This window comes from Coenobita brevimanus, chromosome 95, assembly GCF_032717465.1.
Source record: "Coenobita brevimanus isolate Jiangsu-jjx chromosome 95, ASM3271746v2, whole genome shotgun sequence".
Lineage (NCBI taxonomy): Eukaryota > Metazoa > Arthropoda > Malacostraca > Decapoda > Coenobitidae > Coenobita > Coenobita brevimanus.
In genome coordinates, this window is record NC_137048.1 from 25901350 (window position 1) to 25923406 (window position 22057).

At 41.4% G+C, this 22057-nt stretch overlaps 1 protein-coding gene across 1 annotated transcript in view; it reads right to left on the bottom strand.

The window, feature by feature from the left end:
- Nucleotides 1-766: 766 nt before the first annotated feature.
- The window catches only part of LOC145413201 (protein lifeguard 1-like), a 58846-nt gene continuing 37555 nt past the window's right edge, over nt 767-22057 (bottom strand). Inside the window, exons 3-6 of the mRNA XM_080282924.1 lie at nt 15912-16128; nt 11580-11701; nt 7094-7184; nt 767-1725 (exon numbers count right to left, since the gene is read on the bottom strand). Coding sequence (XP_080139050.1) covers nt 1528-1725; nt 7094-7184; nt 11580-11701; nt 15912-16128 — 628 coding nt within the window. The 3' untranslated portion in view covers nt 767-1527. The remainder of the gene's footprint in view (nt 1726-7093; nt 7185-11579; nt 11702-15911; nt 16129-22057) is intronic.

Here is a 22057-nt window from a genome sequence, read left to right on the forward strand (position 1 = left end):
TAAATTTACTACACATTCCCTCTACAATGCTATCTGGACTGGGCAGGTTTTTGGTTTTGCTATTTCCTGTAAAATTTTCTACCAGTTTGGATGAAGTCCTCCTCAGTTTTCTTTGCCATCTTCAGATGGAAAGCTATATGTGTGAGGAAGCATCTTCTGCTACACTATAATTTACTGGTATTCATGTGGCATACCAGTAGTTCGAGTCACAGCTTCATCTTTAATGACAGGGGCAGCTGCAGTTATCTTACTTATAACCATGATGATATTTATCATCTAACAGCTGACCTGCTATCAGGAAAGATCAAAGCTACAATACCATACCATACCACAATCCAAGCAATGCTTACATGAACCATCTGCTGAATGGATGCTGATAAAATAGTGTATTTCTTTAGAGATTCAAGATAAACTGGCATCTTCTGATAACAATGGGGCAATACCTACACAATATTCTTCAATTGTCACTCACATATCTTACTTGCTATACTGGTAGTGTAATAATATACTATACTAATGTTCAAATACCAAAATGGGACTTAGTCCTGACCTGGGGCTCAAGTCAGTCTTAAGTCTGACCTAAGATGAGCCTACGGTGGTACTGTACTGTACACAGTAAATTTAAGACATCTTTATGCCCACATGATGATTGTAGGACCAAAGATTAAATGGATCAATATAACATATGCTATTATACTTTGTTTACAATAAACATCACATTAAGACATGGAGTTGCAATGAGGACAACTGTATCCCTGTGGCTAACTACAGATACATACCAGGTACAGTATTTTCACATTTTTATGCTCACTGTCTCATGTTTACATTGTCAATGTTGATAACCAAATTTCAGAGCTGAATGGCTGCCCTGAAAATATTCACATACCTCAAGACCATGACATAAGCCTTAGTTCAGGATATGACCAAGTCATGCTTGCTGCATCCAACTCAAGTATGCTATGTCTCTGGGCTTGGTCCCATCCCAAGCAACTCTCCCTAGTCAATTTTTGCTTGGTAGGGGTAACTAAGATAAGAGGGCATGTGAACTTATGCTGTATAAAGATATTATTTTCCACATCTGTACCATGCTTCAAGGAAAGGTATGTACTACACTATTTCTCATGGAATCAACAAACAGTGGTGCATGACTTAAACCCCAAGAAAAATATCATGTACTGGTTCACCAACTAACTTTGGTCAGGAATATCAGTCTCAAAAACTCAACGATTACAGCAGTACTTAGAGCCTGCATACACATGAATGATCTGAGCAATATGTTATTTATACAGTCCTCCCATGAAAAAAAACTGGTGTTAGAACCTGAGACTCTTTAAGTATGGTTAACATATGATCACATGTCTGAAAAAGTTCATATAATGTCCATATACAGTGCTGTATCTGAGATTATTATCTTCAGTGCCATGCAAGGAACACAAACTAATATTCAACATACCATAGTTTCCATCTAACATACTTTCCACTTTTTACCTTTGATGAACTATGATGCTTGCCCAAAACTTGCCACTCCTAACTTCGATTGCCAACAAGGGAGAGAATATAAAGGAATATATTTATAATATCCAAGTACAGTGTCAATGCAGCAAACACATACTCTTCTGGAGAAACAGACAACTTGTGATTTCCACCAATCAGGAGCTGAGTGTCAAAGATCAGGTAGAATGAGAAGAGCAGGGCACCAAGGCTGGAGTACAACACATTCAAAACCTGTAATCAGAATAAATATATGCCTCAGTTTTTTTTTTTTTTTTTTTCTGATAAATTATAATCATCTATCTATCAATAGCTACATAACTTAATTCCTACATGGATGATGGCCACAAACAATCTGCCTTCATGTCACCCTGTCATCCATCATCAGGATGCCTTCCCTGTACCTCACAACACCCTCATTCATTTCTCTCTTCATTCCATCCCTCCACCTCATCCTTGGAGATGCTGATGGGAGATCCTCCAGGGGGGGTTCCTGGGAGCCAAACCATCCCAACTATCCTGCCCTGGTAGTGTGTGGTGCCCCAGTGCTACTGCTGTTGCAGAGCACTTCACCCACCAAAAGTACAACAGCCAGGGTGCTGATCTTCTCATTGGGTATCCGGTGAAGAAATCAGTTTCCCCCGTTGCTCCAGCATTCCACTTCACAACGCTGCGGACAACCCAACAACAACCACCTCATCCCTGGTATCCCTTTCCACCTTACTCACATACACGATTCTAGTTACTGTTTCTCTTATTCCCCATTCTCTCAGAGTATTTCTCCTAACACCCTCCTGCATATCCTTATCAACACCAAAAAATGCTTTTAAATATAATACATAGTGTTCATTCCCTGACACGTGTGTTTGCGTGAGTGCACATGCACGTGCGTTTGTGTATGTGTGCGTGTGTGCGCGCGCGCTAGAATTTCAGTGCATAACTAACACCTTCATCATTGCTTTTTGGTGTTTCCCCTACTCTTTTTCTATTCTCTTATCCTCTCTGCTGCCTTTTTTTTTTTTCTTCTTTTTTTTTAATACTTCCTATGGCTCTACACTGAGTGACATGCCTAATGGTTTCATGTAATCCAGAAAACCATTTGCAACACCCAGGTTTTAACAACCAAATTATGGGGTGAAGTGGAGCCTCCTTTGGCACCCTTGTTCAGTGGGTGGAGAGAGAAATGCAGCATCGAACCAAGAACCATATCTTCACACTGTTCCCTGTGCCTTGCTGTGGCATGGTGCTGTCTCTCACAAGGGAACACCAGTTCACTGCATGGGATGACTGCATGGACAATTGCTTGCCTGCAGTAGATGGGTCTGCTTGGGCAGACAGATGGATGTTATTCAGCAACCTTCTTAGGGTACCTCATCCCATCCAGGTCTCTTATCACAAACAGCCCATAACCTGGACATCTGTTGTTCTTCCAGATATATGCTCCCCAAACCTGTCTTCCTCTCCCTCACCTATGTCATTACCAGGTGTTATGTGCAATGATGAGTGTTTCATTAATCATCACATTAGTATAATTAGCAGCAGCGGCAGCGGCAGGAGGAGGAGGAGGATTGTCCCAGGCCCTCACATGGCCCAAAAGGAATACCGTAATGTGGAATCCCCCCCCCCCCCAACTTAACCCTATCAGGTTTCTGGGCCAGACATATTATGTCTGAGCTAGAGTCGGCCGCTCTCATGTTGGCCTACGTCTTCATGCTGCAATATCGTTTTTGAATCGCTCTGTGTAAATACACTTTTCATGACAGAATGTTGGTTTTGGCGTCATATTAAAGCTGAATAGTTGTACTTTATTGCAGTACAGTATGCTCAAAAAGGAAAACAAAGAAAAGTCAAAATGACTTGTTGAACTTACGCGAAAACCAAGAATTTTATACCACGCAGTACAAAAACATAATTGGCTAAAAAAAAAAAAAAACTAATAGACTGTAATAAATCTGGCTTAAACCATGCAAAACTACAATTAACTACCTTTCCAATGATACATAGATTATGGTTATTTCAGCATTTTACTGCGCAGAAAAGCAAAAGGAAAAATATGCACAGTTTTTTAAGAGTCTCGGTCACATATTCACTTCACAATCTTTTTCAATTGATCATTCCATGTTAATACACTTTTAATGATAGGATGCTGATTGTGGTGTTATTTAGAAGCTGAATACAGTAGTTGTACTTTACTGTACTATGTTCAAACAGGAAAACAAAGGAAATAAAAAGTCAAAATGACAAGCTGAATTTAGGTGTAAACCAAAAATTTTATTTCTTGCCGTAGAAAAAAAATAATAATAATGAAGATAAATAAAGCTGGTTTAAACCATGCAAAACTACAATAGGCTCGCACAGTGCGAGAGAGATTGGGTGGTCCACGACCTTGTGCACTGTGAATTCGCGCAGAATACATAATCTTATGGGAAAAATTACATATGGGCAGTACCCCCTCATACCTGGACATTTTTTGGCCCTCAGAGACATAATTAAGGTCAAATTTTTCAGACATTGTACTACAGATATAGCTACAATAACAAAAATATGGCTAGTCAGCCTAATACCAGCAGACAACAGGCCTGATGGACTTAAATAACAGGGGTTCTGAGGCGCGGCAACACTTACAGCGCTGCACCAACACTTCCCTCCACCGACTCCTCTTGAGCACCTTCCCCAGGATCCTCAAATTCACTTACTCTGGCCATAAACCCCTCGAAGTCCAATGCTGACACTTCTGACATTGCATCCTCTTCATCCTCAACAGGAACAGGAGTAGATGATGTAGCTGGTTCCTCAATTTCATTAACTTGACGCCGCTCTGTGTAACTTGTTATGAGTGTCTGTCTTCTGTTTATTTCTTGCCTGTGCCTGTCTGTGTAGAAACGGAAGAGTCTGTTGATACCAACCAGAACTTCCTCTGTTCTTAGGCTGCTCACTTCCTGTTCCTTCAACTCTTCCTTGAGCTTATCCACAGCAGCAAGGATCTTGTTTATTCTTGACATACACAGCTCTGTATTCCCCTCCATTACACTACGCTGCTCACCTTGACTCTGCCTGGCCTCGGGCTCTGCATCAGCCTCGTCTATTCGTTGCAACACTTCCTCGGGAGGCTGTTCCTCATTAGCAGCATGCACTTCTCATATGTCCGCCAATGTAACGTCCTCGAAACCTGGTACAGCCTGTGCTGCTGTCAGTGTTTCTGCCTCAGTCTCAGCCAGTGGTTGAATGGCCGAGCATAAGTGAGGCATGAGCATTTGCCACGCATGGTTCACCATTGCAGGTGTAATCTGGTGCCATACTTGTACGAGAAAGTCAACTGCATCCTTCACTGTAAAACAACACCAAAATGCCTCAACAGTCATGGCACCTGTGGCGGGTCGGGATACAGCTACTGGCGGAGATGGAATGGGAGCAGGTGCCTCATCGAAGTCTTCGTCACGATCTTCTTGTAAGGCACGAAGCTCCTCTTGTGTGTCGGTCTTCCTGCGTAGGTAGTCGTACACTTGCTTATGGTAGAAGTGCTTCACAGTGGCGATCAGTTCTTGATCCAGTGGCTACGCTATTGATGTCGTCCAGGGCGGCAGAAACACAGAATGACAATCCTTGTGCAGATCTTCTAGGTATGGAGGGTGAATTGGTGTACTGTCCAGCACAAGAAGCATCTTAAATGGAATGCCAAGTTCCCGACACTTGGTCCTGGCACCGGGGAAGCAGCACCTCGTTAACCAGTCTGCCACAATGTTCCTGGTCATCCAACCATTTGCAGACCTGTACCAGTACACGCCATTTGCGTCCATGTTAGTGAGGTTTTTGTAGCACCTTGGGTGTGAAGCTGTGTGTACAACACCTGGCCTCATCTTGTGGCTCCCAGACAGGTTTACAGCAAACATTACCATCATCTTACACTTCTGGAGCTTGCGACCAGGGGCTTGTTTCTGTTTTTTTAGCGATGTAAGGTGATTTGGGCATGGCCTTGTAGTATAATGACGTTTCGTCGACGTTGTAGATCTGGTCCATGGTGTACTGTTCCTCTTCAAGAAGTGCTCTATATATCACAGGATAGTCTCTCTCAGCCAGCTCATCGGCAGAAGCACGTTCACCAGACACTTTGACGTGACGGAGTTCCTTCCGCTTCAGAAATCGGTCCAGCCATCCAACCGATGCCTTGAAAGGTCTGTCCACATTTAACTTGCGAGATGCTGCCTTGTAAAAGAGCTGGGCTTGGTTCCGAATAAATCTGCCATTCAGTGGAACACCTTCCTTCTTCCTCATTATGACATAAGGTGGCAAGATACCGTTCCATTAGTATCATCGCACGATTTCTCACCCGCGAACGGCCGTCTAGGTCAGAGGCACCATATGTCTTCACTATAGCCCTTATGGCATCACGGTTCTTCCACACTGTCCTCACAGTTGATTCAGCCAGTCCCAGGGCTTTCCCGATTTTCCTTGTCCCTCCTCCTTCATCTTTATAATCTCTAACTTGGTTGCGTGCATCAGCAGTTTCTTAACTCTTGGGGCTGGAGCCATGGTGCAGTGAAGTACCGTACAGGCCAGGATGGAGCAGCAAAAAAAAACGCCACACGTTGTACACAGCAGGTTTGCTGTAGAGAGCGGATCCACACTGTGCACGAGCCAGGACTGTAATGGCACTACCGCCGCCTTTTACCCCAAGATGCACAGTAGAATGCCCGGGAATTTCTGTGCATCAACATGACAACACATGACACGATGTTGAGGGGGGGGTCGTGTACTAGTAGAAAATGGCATTTTTGGGCCACTCCTTGCCTCTAGCTCACGTTCTGTGAGGTAAACTCACACATTCAAGGTTTTTGGTTATGATTTTTGGTCACTCGTGCACAATGCGAATCGCACACTGTGATGACGCGCACTGTGCGAGCCTACTGTACAATAAATTACTTTTACACTGATATACAGATTATGGTTATTACTGCATTTTAATGTGCAGTAAACCAAAAGGAAAAAGATGCAAAACTTTTTATGAACCTCAACATCATATTTGCTTTGTGATCTTACTCTTTGATCAGTCAGAGTAAGTTCACTTTTTATGATAGGACGCTGGTTCTGGTGTCATTTTGAAGCTGAATAGTTGTACTTTATCGTAGTATTTTCAAGAAGGGAAAACAATGAAAACAAAGAGTCAAAATGACGAGTTGAAGTTAGGCAAAAACCAAAAATTTTATACCTTGCCACAGAAAATATTCAGCAAGAAAAAAAAGCATATGTAAGTGTGATTTAAACCATGCAAAACTACAAAACTATTGCCACCACACACAGAGCAAGCATTCCGTGACGTCCTGTCTGAGTCTCTGTTATGATGTGTAAACTCGATTTATAGGGAATATTTTACAAAAGTATCTTAAAATTACACATAAATGAGTCATCGGAATCTCTGCGGTTGGATTTGAAATGACTTTAAAACACATCATCGGAATCTCAAAGGGTTAACAGTATTAACTCCCCCTCCCCCCCAAAAAAAAGGCAACAAAGTTAGATGTAACAAATAGGAAAACTGGTGAAAAAGGACTGGTAACAGCCAGCACACAAATCTGTTACTGTTAGTGTTGAAGAGCCAACTTACCTTACTTTGGAAGATCACAGCCAAGATGCCGAACAGGATGAGGACAATGAATGACACAAAGACGAACATTCCACAGGTAGTGAAGTCATACCTAACAAAGGGAATAAAACAAAATAAATGAGGATTGTTGGTCCTTTTTCTGTAGAGTAACCAATAAAGTAACTCCATTTACTTATGCAGAAATGATTCTGAGGCCTTTTGGATTAAATATAGTAAACCCTCTCTAATTCACATTCATTGCAAGGAATAAATGTGTTGGGAGAGTTGAATGATTCCTTGATCATGAAGGAGGAAGTGCAGGAGGCAGTAAAGGAGATGAAAACGGGGAAAGCTGCAGGTATGCATGAGTGTGCTGTGGAATGTCTGAAGGGTGGTGGAGCGACTATTGTTGACTGGTTAGTAAGATTGTTGAATGTGTGCTTTGTGAAAGGTATGGTGCCAATTGACTGGGCAAGTGCTTGTGTGGTCCCATTATTTAAAGGCAAGGGTGATAAGTATGAATGTAATAGCTTTAGGGGTATAAGTCTGTTGAGTGTTGTAGGTAAGTGTATGGTAGAGTGTTAATTAAGAGAGTTAGAGAGGGTACAGAGGGAATGATTGGTGATGAGCAGTGTGGCTTTAGGAGAGGGAGGGGATGCATGGATCAGGTGTTTGCTGTGAGACAAGTGTGTGAAAAGTATTTAGCAAAAGGCAAGGATGTTTTGGGCATTCATGGATTTAGAGAAAGCGTATGATACAATTGATAGGGGAGCTTTGGGGACTGTTTTAAGATTGTATGGACTTGATGGTAGGTTACTAAAAGGGGTGAAAAGTTTTTATGTAAATAGTAGAGCGTGTGTATGAGTGGGAAATACTGTGAGTGACTGGTTTCCCGTGAGAGTGGGGCTGCGGCAGGGTTGTGTGATGTCACCTTGGTTGTTTAATATTTATATGGATGGTGTTGTAAGGGAGGTGAATGCAAGAGTGCTAGGTGGAGGTCTGAGTCTGGTGAATGTTGATGGTAGAGAGTGGAATAGCAGCTGCTGTTTGCAGATGATACTGCACTGGTGGCTGATTCAGAGAAGAGATTGAGACAGTTGGTAGAGGAGTTTGGAAGGGTGTGTGAAAGGAGGAAATTGAAAGTAAATGAGAATAAGAGTAAAGTGATGAAGTGTGCGAGGTTGGTAGAAGGATGAATATAGTTTTGAATGGCGAGTTGCTTGAGGAGGTAGAGTATTTAGGGTCATATGTTGCTGTGGATGAAAGAATAGATGCAGAAGTGAAGTATAGAATGAATGCAGTAGGAATGGTGCTGGGAGGAATGAAAAAAGTGTTTAGATGTCATTCGCTTAGAATGGATGTGAAGAGAAGGCTGTATGAGGGTGTTGTGGTACCAACTGCGTTATATGGGGCTGAAACATGGAATATGGGTGTAGCAGAGAGGACAAGTTTGTATGTAATGAACATGAGGTGTCTGAGGAGTATGTGTGGAGTGACACATATGGATTGAGTGAGAAATGATAAAGTGCGAAGGAGAACTGAAGTTGTTCGGGAGATGGCTGATCGGGTTGAGCAAAGGGAGTTGTGATGGTTTGAACATATGGAGAGAATGAATAATGAGCAATTGGTGAAAAACATAACTAGATCTGATGTGAGAGGTGTAAGGCTGAGAAGGAGACCAAGAATAGGATGGATGGACAGTGTGAAGAGAGCGTTGGATGCAAGAGGGATGTCTGTTGAGCAAGGAAGAGTGGCTGTGCGTGACAGAAATAAATGGAGAGAAATTGTGAATGGATAAATGATGACACAGCCCTGAGGGGATATTCTCCTGCATTTGGTCTGATCAGCTGATCAGGTCAGGTGCGGGTAAGGGGATGGGTCTATTATGATGTGGCAGAGGTAAACCAGCTCTGCTGTCGGGCCCTGCTGTGGATGTCACTGATTGCACTGCGCAGTTGACCCTCGGGCAGTGTGGCGCTGTGAGGATCTGTCCCTTCTCCTCTTTGAGGCTAAGATGCGAAAGAATGTGTTTGAGTGGATGAGTAAATTGGGAGTGTGTCATCCTGTCTCGGCTACCACCCTTTCCTTGGGGAAAGCAGCCTAGGTATATAGATAGATAGATTTACTTATGCAGAGATGATTTTGAGGCCTTTTGGATTAAATACAGTAAACCCTCTCTAATTCGGATTAATTGGGGGGAACCCCATGTCAAAATATCCGAAAATTCTAATTATCAGAGCACGTGCCTGCCCCAGTCCCCGAAGCACACCCATGCTCACTACAACATGCCTTTTTCACAAAAACAATGAACAGTACAGTACAGTACTGTACCCATGCCCCATACCACCTGCCACTGCCTGCCTGTGTTGTGTGGATGGTTGCTGTGATGAGAAGCATTTATTTGCTTATATCCTTGCTACTCATTTCCTCTCAGACCTCTGAGCACGTGGTTCCAAACTAACTTTAGTTAGGCCTATGCACTCTGGAAGTGCTATAAACATAAGAAAGGCATTTAATCCAAGGGAAAATGTAAAGTTGTTGGACGAGGCGACGTGTGATGTAGGAGTTTAAATGCAAACAATCGATATATGAGTCAGATGTGTTTACAATGTAGAGTAGTTTCTTTGTTGGAAAAGAAAGTTAATGATGAAGGAGCAGTAAAATTCATGTTTTCGCCTTCAGTGCAATGAGTGTGAAGAAGAAAAAAACAAGGCTATGTGCCTGACCTTTGTTATCAACTGACGGTCTTTGGTCGAGAAAATTTGGCTCTTATGGTATGTGGACACTACGTGCTGATGTAAATAGTTGGGTGAGATAATTATGTGAGTTCAGTTCTTGTGAATTATACTGTCATACAAATTATAATGCTTGGCTGACTTGTGTATTATTCACAATTACTGCATTCGTGTGTATCTGAGAAGTGAGAAGTACACAATTACTCCATGCTGATAACTTCAGTATATTTTTTTTTTTTTCCTTTAATGTTGATGACTAATGATTTTCAAAAATAGTTTCAAACTGCATTTTTTTTTTTTTTTTTTTTTTTTTTTTTTTTTAATGAGTGCGCCGAAAGTGGTTCCTGGTGAAAAACACGTGATGCTGGGTGACCATTGACGTGTTGGTCAGGAGAAATTTTTTCTTGATTGGTAATGAGGACTTTCATGAGACTCAGTCACAATCCTTGGTGGTTAATATTTTTATGGGGAGTATTGAAAAGATTAGGAGAAATACACTGAGGTGGTTTGGACATGTGGAGAGGATGGAGAGTGAAAGACTGACTAAGAGGGTGTATGTGGGTGAGGTGGAGGGAGGGAGAGGGAGGGGTAGACCGAGGATGAGGTGGAGGGATGGAGTTGAGAGGTATATGAGGGAGGGGGGGGTGAGTTGGGGGGAGGGGAGTCAAATGGTGGGTGACAGAGTGACTTGGAGGCGTTTTGTCTGCGGCCACCCTTTGCGGGATTAGGGCGTCGGGCTATAGATAGATAGATAGATAGTATTAGGGGCAAAACTAGTTCGTTTGGTTAGGTTAGAATGCACTGATGTGTCCAGTTGGCGACATCGTATGTAAACACACCGTCTTGGGTGTATTACAGCAAACATATTTGTAATAACCTATCTTTAAATATATTTTTAATGAAAAATATGGGACTCCTAGAACCTAACCCCATATTTTAAGTGTAAATATATGTCACATTTTAGGATGGAGGCCACTCACAGCATGTCTGTTATGGAGAGAGACTCGGGCTGAATTAAGCAGCATGGTGAGAAGACACTGTTTGGCATGAATTCCCCAACTGGAACCCTTGCTCTGACTTGTCTCGCTTAATTCGTATTTCTATCTGAATTAAAATTATCTGTCTTGCAGTTAAAAGATCTGCATTAACCAATCTCCGATTTCTTCAGGTTCGAATTAGAGAGGGTTTACTGTAACTATACTTACACATCCTCATCACAGGTTATCTCTCAGCCCTTTTTGGTACAGTACTGGGTCCAGTTACATTAATTGCAGAAAAACTGCTATGACCCACAGTACTCAAATCTAAGGCTTTTTTTATTTTTTTTTTATTTTTTTTTTTTTTGCTAGGTCCACAGCAAACTGCAGAAAAACTGCCTAGAAAAACCTACTGCCACCTACGATGCCAAAAAAACAATCTTACAGTATCAAGTGTATGAAAAAGTTGTGGTATTCAGTAATACATCACTAATTTATGATGACTGTGTGAACTATTTTCACTTTAACCTGACCTGAAATTGACATCTCTCTGCCTTAAATGCTGAGCTATACTGTAACATGATTTTAACACTAGAATATGGTGCTAGTTACAAACATTTGCTTTCAAAATGATGTAGGGATGCAATATAGTCTTATTTTATCACTGACCTACGGAAAACATGCCAAAAGGATAAATTTCCAGACATAGTTAAGATGAAATACATATAGCAGTAAATCTTACTTGTCTGAAATCAACTGTTGTGGAAAGTACAATGACAGTGTCATCAAACTTACTTTGTCTGGAATGCAAATACTGTCAGGGAAAGTACGATGACAGTGGTGATGCCAACAGCCATTAGAATTTCCCAGCTGGTGTATGTGGAGGCCGCTGTCCCCAGCAGGAACCCTTCACACAACTGTAATGCAAATTCTTCTTGTAGATTTGTATGCTTGTCAGCTCTGAAGACTTTATAGCATCTCTTCCTTATCAGTTTATTTCTGCATATGGCACATTAATGATCTCTTGTATGTTCTTTTTCCAATCTATATCAGCAGTACTATGACATGAACCCCATACAGAAGGATATGAAGATGCTTATTCTTTTCATGCCAGTTTGGCCTAAAACTGCCCCCTCTCCATCTTAAATGCCGAGTTGTATCAAGAGATTAATGTTAAATATGTTAAATATATGGTTGGGTACAACCTGAGCTGAAAAAGTGTGAGTGGCTGGATTTCACTTGGATGCAAGCTGCATCGTAACAGTGCGAACGGTTGGATTTTTTAAGAAGCCATCGTGAATGAGACGGTTACGGTGAAATCAGTACAGTGAGAAAATTACAGCATACAGAAAACCCCTGCTTTACCGTATCACGATAACCCAGACATTATTTCCAGGGTCCCCAGACAAACTGTCATAAATATCAGATACCATCAAGTAAGTGGAAAAACCACGCGGACCTACCAGACGACTCTATGCTCAACGGACACTTTTTTGCATCAAACATATACTATCGATAAAAATGGTTTATGCCGCAGGCAGACTAGATTGCTTCCTGCGTGAAGGGTGACTCAGTACGCAGTTACCAACTCTGGCGGCAGTTTTTTCCCACCTGACAGTTATGATGAATGACAGCTAACTCAGACTACAACATATGAGGTGAGTGGGAGTGGGAACAGTATACATCCCTCTATACAGGTACAGTGAACAATACACGAACTTCCTACCCATTTAACCCATGACTGCAGAGTTGTTTTACAAGCCTATAGTAATACGGTACTAGTTATGAAATGTTGTGACAAGGGTGTGAAATTATGGCCAAGTTAGTGTAAAATGGGTAGTTTTCATCGTTATTGTTAGGATATGCTATTTTATTTATTTACTCATCAACCCATTCAATATAGTGCTGCTTTGGGTGTCTGCTCTTTCCTCTCTTCTTTCCTTCCTCCTCTGTCATTCCTTCCTTCATTCTTTCCTCTTTCTTCTGCCTACGGGTGACTTTACACTCCCTCTTGAGTCTTTCTTTCCTTCTTTCTTTCCTCTTCCTTCTGCCTATGGGTGACTCTACACTGAGTGACAAGCTAAGTGGTTTCCTGTACACCAGGAAACCATTTACTATGCTGGGTGGTAACCATATAACCAAATTATGGCATCTGATGGTTTAGTGGGTAATTAAGGTGCTCCAATTGTATTGAGCCTAAGTAGGTTTATATCTAATGAGTGGTTGGGGTTTCTTGCTCACATAATGACACTCAGGGATGAGTGAGGCTGGTCACTCTCATCTTAAATGTCAGGACCAACTTACCTAGTCCTGGGCTCCTACGCTCCTCATGGGGCGACATAGGATTGGATGATGGATGGATGGCTTGAAATCCCACTTGGGGAGGGGATAAGCTTATCGGATTATCAGCTATATCAGATCGGGTTTCCCACCATTTGATCACGTATAGAGAGGCTGTACTGTACTGTTATGGAAGAGGTATAAGAAAGTCTCCTAATTCAACCAGAATATTCATTCATTCATTCATCATCCAATCCTACACTAGCCCATGAGGGGCATAGAAGCCGGGGGCTAGGCAAGTTGGTTTCGATATTTAAGATGCGAATGACCAGCCTCACTCATCCCTGAGTGGCATTATGTGAACAATAAACCCTAACCATCCCTTGGATATAAACCTTCATCGGCTCAATCCGATTGGAGCGCCATAATTACCCACTAAACCACCAGGTGCCAAAATTTGGTTATATGATTACCACCCAATGCAGTAAATGGTTTCCTGGTGTACAGGAAACCACTTGGCTTGTCACTTAGTGCAGAGTCACCCACAGGCAGAAGGACAGGGAAAGAATGAAGGAAGGAAAGACAAAAGAGGGAGTGTAAAGTCACACGCAGGCAGAAGGACGAAGAAAGAATGAGGGAAACAAAGACAGAAGAGGATGTAAGGAAAGAAGGATGGAGGAGAGGAAAGGGCAGACACCCGAGAGCAGCACTACATCGAGTGAGTGGATCTAAGTTAATTACCATACCGTTTACTCATGAATAAATAACATTATTAGTGGGAATAAAATGAAAATCTGGGTCACCAGACTGAAGGGGTTAAAGCTTCATGATTTCTTATAAGGAAGTTTGATTTGACTAATATTTGTGTTGATAGTGGTTAAGATGCTTCAGTTGGAGTGGCAGTCTAGTATAAATTTGATGTGCAAGAGGTGACTGGAGGTTTCTCAGTCACATAATGTCATTGTGGAAAGCAGGCTTGTCGTGTACCCATAAATGTACTGTACTGGAACTGGTATCCTAGCTTGGAACTCCTACACCTTTAATAGTATGGTATGGTATTGGTTGTTGTTAGTGTTAGTTTTTAAGCATTATATTCTGGTTGATTAAAATTAACCAGAATATAATGCAGAAAAACTAACACTAACAATACCCAATAACATACCATACTATTAAAGGTGTAGGAGTTCCAAGCTAGGATACCAAATTCCAGTACAGTACATTCCTGGGTACACGACGAGCCTACTTTCCACAATGTGACTGAGAAACCTCCAGTCACCTCCTGCACATCAAATTCATCCTAGACTGCCACTCCAACTGGAGAATCTTAACCACTATCAACACAAATATTAGTCACATCAAACTTCCTTATAAGAAACCATGAAACTTTAACCCCTTCAGTCAAATGACCCAGATTTTCATTTTATTCCCACTAACAATATTATTTATTCACCAGTAAGCAGTATGGTATATTAACATAGGTGTGACTTCTATATATCAAAAATGAATATGAAAATGTTATATTGTAGAGTAATTATGGCAATAAAATTAATACAATTATTATATGGTCAATCACATTACAGTAGTCTGAACAGTCCTGTTTGGCTTACAGTGCTCTGTGTCAGCCAACTTGTCAACAGATTCAGACCAGTCACCTTGAACAGGATACAATAATTTTCTTCTCGTTGATAAAATGGTGATTTGTGTGACAGTAAGTTCATATTAACTCATGAATTCTACAATGACCATTCATGTGTCTCTGATGGTGGCTGAGAGAGAGTGGTTCTACGATGAATTGGTCAACACTGAGTATAATACCAGGTATGAGTTGTTAAAAATTTACTGACTACACTTCAGTAAACTATCATGACCCATGATACATCATCAGCATGCCCTCTCTCCAACTCACATACCTCTCATTCATATACTTCACCTCATCCCTCCAGTACATCCTTGGTCTCCTCCTTCCCTTTCCCCTCTCCACCTCACCCACACACTCTCCTAGTTGATCTCTCATTCTCCATTCATTACACATTGCCAGACTATCTCAAGGTACTTCTTGTAAGGGTTTCCAGCACATCCACATCAACACTACAGTGCTCCTTCACCTCCTCATATACTTCTCTCAAATACTGATTTCATCCTCTCATTCTTGATTATGTCTTTCCAACAGTCCAAGTTTTGCTTCTATACATCAGAGCAAGGATAACAATGCTAATCATGCATTGAATTTTTTACTTTCCTGGGCATTTCCCTACTTATCACCACTCTGTGAACTGCATCCTTTGTTCCCCGCTGTACCCTTTCATGCACTTCCTCTTAGACTTCCATCTTTGTTTATCTCACTACAGTACTTAAAACATCTAAAGGCAGTCATTCTCCAATTCCTGACCATCCAGTCCCACTATGGACTCCATGATTTTATTCTTTTCAAAGACTATAACTTTACTCTTTGCCACATTCACTTTTTGATTCAGGTGCTTACCCACACTTTACTCGTTCACTAAGCTTTGTACCTCCCACTCATCTTTGCGCACTATAATATCCGCAGCAAACACTCGAGGCAATTTCCAAACCCAACTCTCTCTTGCTAATGCCACATGCTAGTTTCCAAAGTCTGGTGATGTTTTATCATACTACAAAGAGTTTAAAGCAATTACAATAGTTGAATTATGGCAGTAGGGAACCTTTAAGATGGGTTTTCATTACTCATGAAATTTGCCACTCAAGGATGGTGTGTTCCCTAACACCAGTGAATAGTGAGGGACAACTGTAAATTGAAAAAAGCCTATCATAATTTTGGTTCTCAAATATTCTCAACAACAAAGTAGTAACTGCAAATAAACTTACTGTAAAGATGCCAAGGAAGATGTAGTTGTGAGGTGTTCTGCGTCTTAGATTGCCACAGCAGGATAGTGCGATCATACATACGAGCATCCCTGCTAGAGCCACAAAAAACAATGCTGGAGTGTTTCTTATGAAGGTCTTCACATCACTGCTAAGTGTAAAAACTGCCACCATTGCAAAGGTGACTGCGAGCTGCCCCATCAGGATCAAGTACACCTTCCTGGAAACATTGTACAGTATTGCTTTCTACAATTGTCATTTTTTTTTTTTTTTTTTTTGCTTCATATCTCTTCATGTACAGTGCAGTTATTCATAAACATAGGACTCTAATGAGAAAATTATATACTAGCTACTAACCATAAGAACAATAATATTACTGTTATCGGGTTACAAGGGAAAACCCTTACTTTTACCACCTCTTCTGTATATCTACAAAAATCTGGAAACTGAAAAGGAAGATATTATTGACTCAGGCACATATCAGTCTCTTGAGGAGAGGGCATGCAAAGAGGTTAATAGATGAACAAAATGTTATAAACAACACATACCCACAATCCTAAAATGAAATAAAATACTGTACTGTATACATATATACATACATACATATACATACATACATACATCTATCAATCTATCTATTGCCAGACACCTCAATCCCGTTTGGGGTGGCCACAAACAAATCGCCTCCAAGTCGCCCTGTCCCCCGCCATTTCACTGCCCTGCTCCCAACTCACACCCCCCTCTCTCATATACCTCTCCACCCCATCCCTCCATCTCATCCTCGGCCTCCCCCTCCCTCTCCCTCCCTCCACCTCACTCACATACACTCTCTTCGTCAGTCTTTCACCCTCCATCCTCTCCACATGGCCAAACCACCTCAGTGTGTTCCTCATAACGCTTCCTATCACATCCACATCCATACCACAACGCTCCTTTATATCTTCATTCGTCAGCCTGTCTCTCCATGTGACTCCACAGGCTCCTCTTAAATAACTCATTTCCACTGCTCCCACTCTTGACTTGTGTCCTTCCAACAATGTCCAAGCTTCACTTCCGTACGTTAGAGTTGGTATCACAATACTGTCATGTAGTAACTTTTTCACTTCCATGCTCACTTCCCTGTTTCTTATCACTGCTTTCAAAGAACCAGCAACCTTTCTTCCCTGCTGTACCCTTTCAAGCACTTCACCCTCCAAACCTCCATCCTTACTCATCACACTACCCAAGTACTTAAACGTATTCACATTTTCCAATTCCTCACCATCCAACCTCGCTGTACATTCACTAACTTCACCTCTCTCAAAGACCATCACTTTACTCTTCCCTACATTCACCTTTAGATTCCATTTCTTACACACACTCCCAAACTCATCCACCAAGCCTTGCAGCTCCCCTTCGTCTTCACTCAACAACACAGTATCATCTGCAAACAACAGTACAGGGAGTTTCCAAACACTATCCTCTCTCACCAGGGCCACTCCAACATCCACTACCCTACCTTGTACCTCTTTTATTACCCCATCCATGTACAGATTGAACAACCATGGAGCCATGACACATCCCTGTTTCAAACCAACTTTCAAAGAGAAAAATTCACTTAGTTCACCATCCACACGCATTGCAGCCTTCGCACCATCGTACATACTCTTCACAGCATTCAACAACTTCCCATCTACTCCATATATTCTTAACACTTTCCACAATCCTTGTCTATCCACCCTGTCATATGCTTTCTCCAAATCCATGAAAGCTGCATACAACTTCTTTCCCTTCTCTAGAAACTTTTCCACTAAAGATCTAAGAATGAATATCTGATCTACACAACCTCTTCCCTTCCTAAAGCCTCCCTGTTCTTCTCCAACTAATTTATCTGTTCTTTCTCTAACTCTGTTTATAAGTATCCTACCATACACTTTTCCTATTATACTAAGAAGACAAATGCCCCTATGATTACCACACACTTCTTTTTCCCCTTTTCCTTTGTACAAGGGAATAATTATACCTGACTTCCAATCCTCCGGGACTCTACCTTCCTCCCAGGCCAATCTGCACATCTTCCACATCCATTCTACTACTATCTCTCCCCAATGCTTCAGCGTTTCACCACACACTCCATCAATGCCTGGGGCTTTCCCCAATTTAACTTTCTTCATTGCTTCCACAACTTCTATCCTACTGATTTCTTCCTGTCTTCTCACCTCCCTCCTTCTCCCAGCCATTCCCCAGCCACTTATACTCGCATTACTTCCATCCTCAACGTTCAACAATTCCTTAAAGTGTTCTCTCCATCTGTTCATTTTTTCTCCCTTCTCCACTAGTAATCTACCATTTTTATCTTTCACTCCCCTGCTTACTTCACTTCCACCCTGTCTTACTCTTTTCACTTCTCTCCAGAACATTTTCTTATAGTCCCTCCACTTTATACTCAAATTCCTTCCAAATTCCTCATCCACTCTCTTCTTACTCTCTCTTACTAATCTTTTCACCTCTCTCTTTCTTTCCACATATAACTCTCTCTTCCGCCTCTCAACTTCTTCCACGCCCCTATTTCTCATCCATTCATTGTATGCTTTCTTCTTTTGTGCCACAGCCTGTTTCACCTCTTCAGTCCACCACGCTGTTCCTTGCACCCCCCTCCGTCTTCTCTTCCACACACCACATCACATGCTGCACATATTTCTTCTGTAAATATCTTACACACACCTTCCACGTCTCCCATCTGCTCCAATTCATATTTGCCCAATCGTTCCTACACTTCTCTCTTATACTCTGCCTTTTTCTCATCCTCTTGTAACCTTTCCACTCTCCTTGCAACTACTCCTTCCTCTCGTCTTTCTCTTCTTCTATTCCTCCATCTTACTTGCATTCTAATTCTGGGCACCACCAAGTAGTGGTCAGAAAGTCCACTCCCCCAACCTCTATACACTCTTGCATCCTTTACACATCTTCGCATCCTTTCATCCACACACACATAATCAATCATTGCCTTCCTTTCATTCAGTTCACCACCCACCCTTCTCATCACTCGCCATGTATACCTGTGGATCATTTTATGCCTGAAGAGGGTATTGACTATCACCAACCCCCTCCCAGCACAAATGTCCACTAACGCACTCCCACTCTCATCTAGCTCAGCAGGCACACCCCACTCACCAACTATTCCATCCACCTTCACATTCCCAACTTTACCATTCATATCACCAATCAAAAACACTCTCTCATTCCTTCCAAACTTTTCCATGCACATTTCCACATTTGTCCAGAACTCTTCTCTCACTCTTCTAGCACGCTCTTGCGTTGGCGCATACACACACACAATCGCCCACATTTGTATTCCAACTTTCAACTTTACCCACACAACCCTTGACCCAACTGATCCATACTGTCTTATGCTCCTCTTCCATCTTTTACTCACAACTATACATACTCCTTCCTTTGCCCTCTCATTCTCACCTACTCCTGCACATATACCCCATCTATACTCCAATTCTCTCACACTTTCTCCTCTCCATTTTGTTTCAGTTATTCCACATACATCCACTTTCGCACCCTCATGCATCTGGACAATCTCTCTCTCTTTCACCTCATCATTCGCTCCTCTTACATTCCATGTACTCATTACCAAGTCCTTTGTCCGGTCCTGGGTCGTCATCATTTGGTCAGTCCTTGTCCGAGGCTTCTTGTTTGTTTTTTAGTTAGTTGTTTTCCGGGGAGGGGCACTAACCCTTCGCCAACCCTTTTAGTCACCTTTTACGACAAGCAGGGATACTGGGGGAGTATTCTTGCAAAACCCCCCTACCCCCAGGGGGTAGGGGGGTTTTGCATACATACATATATATATCGGATCTTGAATTTGGCTCTCTATTGTATTTTGTTTTTCTCTTGGAGGGAACTGTTACTGCGGGCTCATGGCCTTTGGTTCCTTCTTCCTCGCATAAAAAAAAAAAAAAAAAAAAAAACATATATGTATATATATATCAATCAATCAATCATTTCCTGTGGCACCCCACGGGATGAATAGGGCTTCAATGAACTCTCTCCACCAATATTTGTCTCTTGCCACCTCCTTAAGGTCCCACCAACACTCCCCTCCTGCTTCTCTTTTCATTGTCCTCAACCAAGTTTCCCTCAGCCAACCTCTACCTCTTCTTCCTCCGGCAGTCCACTCTGGCACATCCTGTATTAAACCGCCTTCTTTTCTGTATATGCGCCCCAGCCACTTCCAGGGAGACAGTCTCACATACTCATTAACTGGTTCCACTCTCATAATATCCCTTACTCTTTCATTTGTAACTCTGTCTTGCCACTTTACCCCAAGAATCCTTTTCAGTATTTTATTCTCAAATCCTAATACTTTCTGATCTGTTGCAATTGTACTGTACCATGACTCATGCCCATGAATTAACATTGGTCTACCCATGGACTTGTAAATTTTCACTTGAGTATGTACTGAAAGCATATTATTATTCCAAACAGATTTCAACATTCCAACAGCTCGCCAAGCTTGTCTAATCTTCTCCTCAATTTCATTGTTTAATGATCCATTAGATGATACAATCGTTCCCAGATATTTAAAGTTTCCTACATTCTTCACCACATTATTTCCAATTACACAATCGATTTGGTTCTCAACGTTCATATTAATAATTTCAGTCTTTCCACAATTTATTACCAATCCCACTTTTTCTCCTTCCTCCACCAGACAATTAAGCACCCTCTGCATCTCCTAAATACTTCCACAGATCAGTACAATATCATCAGCATAGTCCAAATCCATCAGCTTCTTATTTTCTTTCCAGTTAATTCTTGCACCTGTTCTCCTTACAACCTTTCTCATAACATAATCCATAACCAAAACAAACAGCAGTGGTGAAAGAACTCCTCCTTGAATCATGCCTGACCTAACTTCAAATGGATCACTCAAAGAACCACCCACCTTTACCTTATAAAAAGTACCTTCATGCACGCTTCTAATAATATTTACAAACTTTTCTGGTATACCATAGAATCTCATAATTTTCAACATAGCTCCACGTGAAATACTATCAAACGCCTTTTCAAAATCCACAAAACACATACTAAGTGGCATTTTCATCTCATTAACTTGTTGCATTAGATGCCTTACAATAAAAATCTGATCATTACAACCTCGACCCTTTCTAAATCCCACTTGTTCTTCTCTTAAAATTTTATCAATTACTGGCTCTATTCTGTTCCACAAGATTTTGGAAAAGACTTTTGCAACTACAGGTGTCACAGTTATCCCTCTCCAATTGCAACAAACACTTAAATCTCCCATTTTTGGTATTTTTATAATCACTCCAATTTTCCACTCTTCTGGAATTCCACCATTATCCCAAGCCACATTAAAAAGTTTCAAAAGTGCATTCATCAACTCATCACTTTCCACCTTAGGCATTTCAGGAAATATTCCATCCTCTCCTGGGGCCTTAAAATTCTTTAACTCCTTTATAGATTTTGCTACCTCTTCCAAGGTTATGTCCCCTGTTTCTAGCTGCAAATCTCTCTCGGCTGGCAAAATGTCCTCTTCAGCTGGGATTGGTCTATTTAGAACAGATTCAAAATGCTCTTTCCACTTTCCTTTTATATCCAAATCTTTAGTCATCAAATTACCATTTCTATCTCGTACAGGTATTTCCCTCCTCCACTTTTCAGTCCCACTTAACTCCTTTCTGGCCTGATACGCTGCTCTTGTGCTCTGACCGTCATTTTTACTTAATACTGTATATCTATCTATCTATATAGATAGACAGATAGATAGATAGATAGATAGATAGATATAGATATATATATAGATAGATATAGATATATGTATAGATAGATATAGATATATAGATATATAGATATAGATATATAGATAGATAGATATATATATATATATATATATATATATATATACTTAATACGTGTAGTAGGTGGTATGCAGGATGAGATAGTGGTTTTGGGAGGGGACTTAAATGGTTCTGTAGGTGACGCAGCTCAAGGTTATGAAGGAGTACATGGGGGATGTGCGTATAGTATAAAGAATGCGGAAGGGAAAAGGATACTCGAGTTTGGGGAGGCAAGGAACATGATTGTGTGCAACACACATTTTAGGAAAAGAGAGAGTACACTCGACCCTCGGCTAT